Source organism: Pundamilia nyererei, unplaced genomic scaffold (genome assembly GCF_000239375.1).
Source record: "Pundamilia nyererei isolate P.nyererei 1_Seehausen unplaced genomic scaffold, PunNye1.0 scaffold00191, whole genome shotgun sequence".
NCBI classification, from domain to species: domain Eukaryota; kingdom Metazoa; phylum Chordata; class Actinopteri; order Cichliformes; family Cichlidae; genus Pundamilia; species Pundamilia nyererei.
The window spans coordinates 533,385-535,731 of NW_005187592.1; the positions used below are offsets into that span (position 1 = coordinate 533,385).

The window sequence follows — 2,347 nt, forward strand, 5'->3', positions numbered from 1 at the left end:
TTGCTGAACTATGAAATATTTTGTTGTACTTTTTGCATACAGGTATAACAGAATAGCTTTAGTGTTGTTGTTTATTTAAACTTGAGTATGAACTTATACAAAAAGCAGCAACATATTAAAAAAACAGTTTTATTGATTAAAAAACACTATATCGGATTCATATCGGTATCGGCAGATATCCAAATTGATGATATCGGTATCGGACATAAAAAAGTGGCATCGTGCCATCTCTACACTGGAAACAATATTTATGATAGATTTTCTGATCGTTGTGATCTCCGTCTTGTTGTTAAAGAGCGTACCACTTAAAACCTGTTTAAAATCCAGTTTCAGATTTGTAAAAAAAACTTTCCTCCGTCTGGATCCCATTTTAATGTCCAAACACGGACGTGCTCAAACAAGAATTTAACAGTTTACAAAACAAACCATGTCTCCTTCGTCCAGGTCCCAGGAGACCTCACCTGTATCTGGTTCTCTGGCCCTGTCCACAGGAAACACTGCAGGGAGCCCAGCTGGACCAGGAGCTCCAAACACAGGCAGCCTGGCAGCTGTCATTGCTGCAGAGCAGCTGTCCGTCAGAGCAGGTGCAGTTGTTGCAGTCCACCTGATGCGTGCTGCCGGCCACCCAAATCTGCCCCAGTGAGTCCACACAGTCACACTGCCACAGCTGCACACACACCCCGTCCTGCTGCAACTGACCTAAACACACACGTACAAAAGATACGCAAACCACGATTCATGCTAATGAAAAAAAATTAATTCGTTTTAACAAAACAATTCTAGATGCAAATCTCATCACTTGGCAGCAGAATGACGCCTTGCACTGCACAGCTACTCTGAAACATCATCTAAATGAGATGTCATCTTAATGGTCCACAGGGCCATTACAGAATCACCAGTTAAACCTGTTGTTGTTGATTTCTGCCATCATATTTATTGTTGGGGAATTCTCCCAGACTCACTTTAAGATTTTTCCTCGTCTCACTCCTATAATGTCTTTGGAAAAAACGAAATTCTAATACTTGTGTGACGTCGAGCCGGCTAGGTTATTTATCTTTAAAAGATTTAGCCAGTTGTAAACAGTGGAAACAACTCTTACACCTAAATAACCCAAACAAGGTCAATCAAACATCAACAGAATATGACTGGCTGCCTGATAATGCTGTTAAACTGAAGGCCTGTGTTACCTGTTACAGTCCGCTCTGCTTTTGTTTTACCACTGATGAGCCAATTCAACAGTTTCTAACTGGAGTAAACACCATTTGTAACTGAATTACGTCTCTTAGAAGGTTCTACTGAGAACTGCAGAGAACTTTTACGCTGAGTCAGCTGTGTGCAGATATCTTGGGGGTTCCTGTGCACATGTTGGGGATTCAGGGCTCTGGGAATTTGTATATTCTCAGAACGCCGAATCCTAAAGAAGGCAGAGGAGTTATAACAAAGCCATTTCTAGACGCGAAGCTATTCTCTCAGTGGAGAGCACAGAACAGTTTAGGGGTTGAATCAGTGCCAGGAGAGGAACTTTTCGGACAAAGACACTTGTGTACCTCGAGGGCAGCGGCAGCCAGGCTGACATTCGCTGTTGGTCTGGCACTCTATGCCCTGCTGGAGGTCTGAGCAGCGCTGTGGACACTGGCTGGCACACATCACAAACTCTTGGCCTGGTGGGCACCCTCTATCATCTGACAATACACAGACAGCAGTTCCTGAGTTTTGCCATGATGCTATCTGCACAGGCTGAACACACACTCCTGTAGATAAACAGCCATATGCTGGAACAATGACGAGCCAAACGCAGGACGTGGTAGATCAGACTCACCGCACGGTTTGGTGTTGCAAGGTTTCACTTGGTTCTTCTCTCCTGCACACTTCTTTCCACCATTTTTGGGTGGAGGACTAGAGCAGGAGCGAGTGCGTATCGAGCGTCCGCCGCCGCAACGCTTATCACAGCGCGACCACGGACTCCACCGGGACCAGCCTCCATCAACTACACAACATCGAACACAAACGCAGACCAGTAAGTGAAAAATGAAACTCTCTCTTTGGCTTTTTAACTATTCCTTCACTGAAGAGTTTGAACTGATAATTACAGCTGACCTCTGCAGGGTTTGATGTTACAGAAGCGATGCTCCACGTTTCCTCCGAGGATGTCCTCGCACCACGAGCCGTTTGTTCCGGGGCTCAGGAACGTTCGGATCCTCTGCTGCTGACCCACGCCGCAGGACCGCGAGCAAGCGCTCCACTCTGCCCACTTGGTCCACGAACAGTTCCTTCGCGCACACTCGGCCTCTACACACACCTCGCCTCAAAACAGAAACACAAAACACATAAGCTTGGTTGACGCTTG

General features: G+C 45.9%; 1 protein-coding gene across 1 annotated transcript in view; it reads right to left on the reverse strand.

Annotated features, from left to right (window-relative positions):
- The window catches only part of sspo (SCO-spondin), a 58,532-nt gene that overhangs the window by 35,987 nt on the left and 20,198 nt on the right, over window positions 1-2,347 (reverse strand). The window contains exons 7-10 of the mRNA XM_005747218.1: window positions 2,098-2,304; window positions 1,820-1,987; window positions 1,548-1,682; window positions 462-699 (exon numbers count right to left, since the gene is read on the reverse strand). Coding sequence (XP_005747275.1) covers window positions 462-699; window positions 1,548-1,682; window positions 1,820-1,987; window positions 2,098-2,304 — 748 coding nt within the window. The remainder of the gene's footprint in view (window positions 1-461; window positions 700-1,547; window positions 1,683-1,819; window positions 1,988-2,097; window positions 2,305-2,347) is intronic.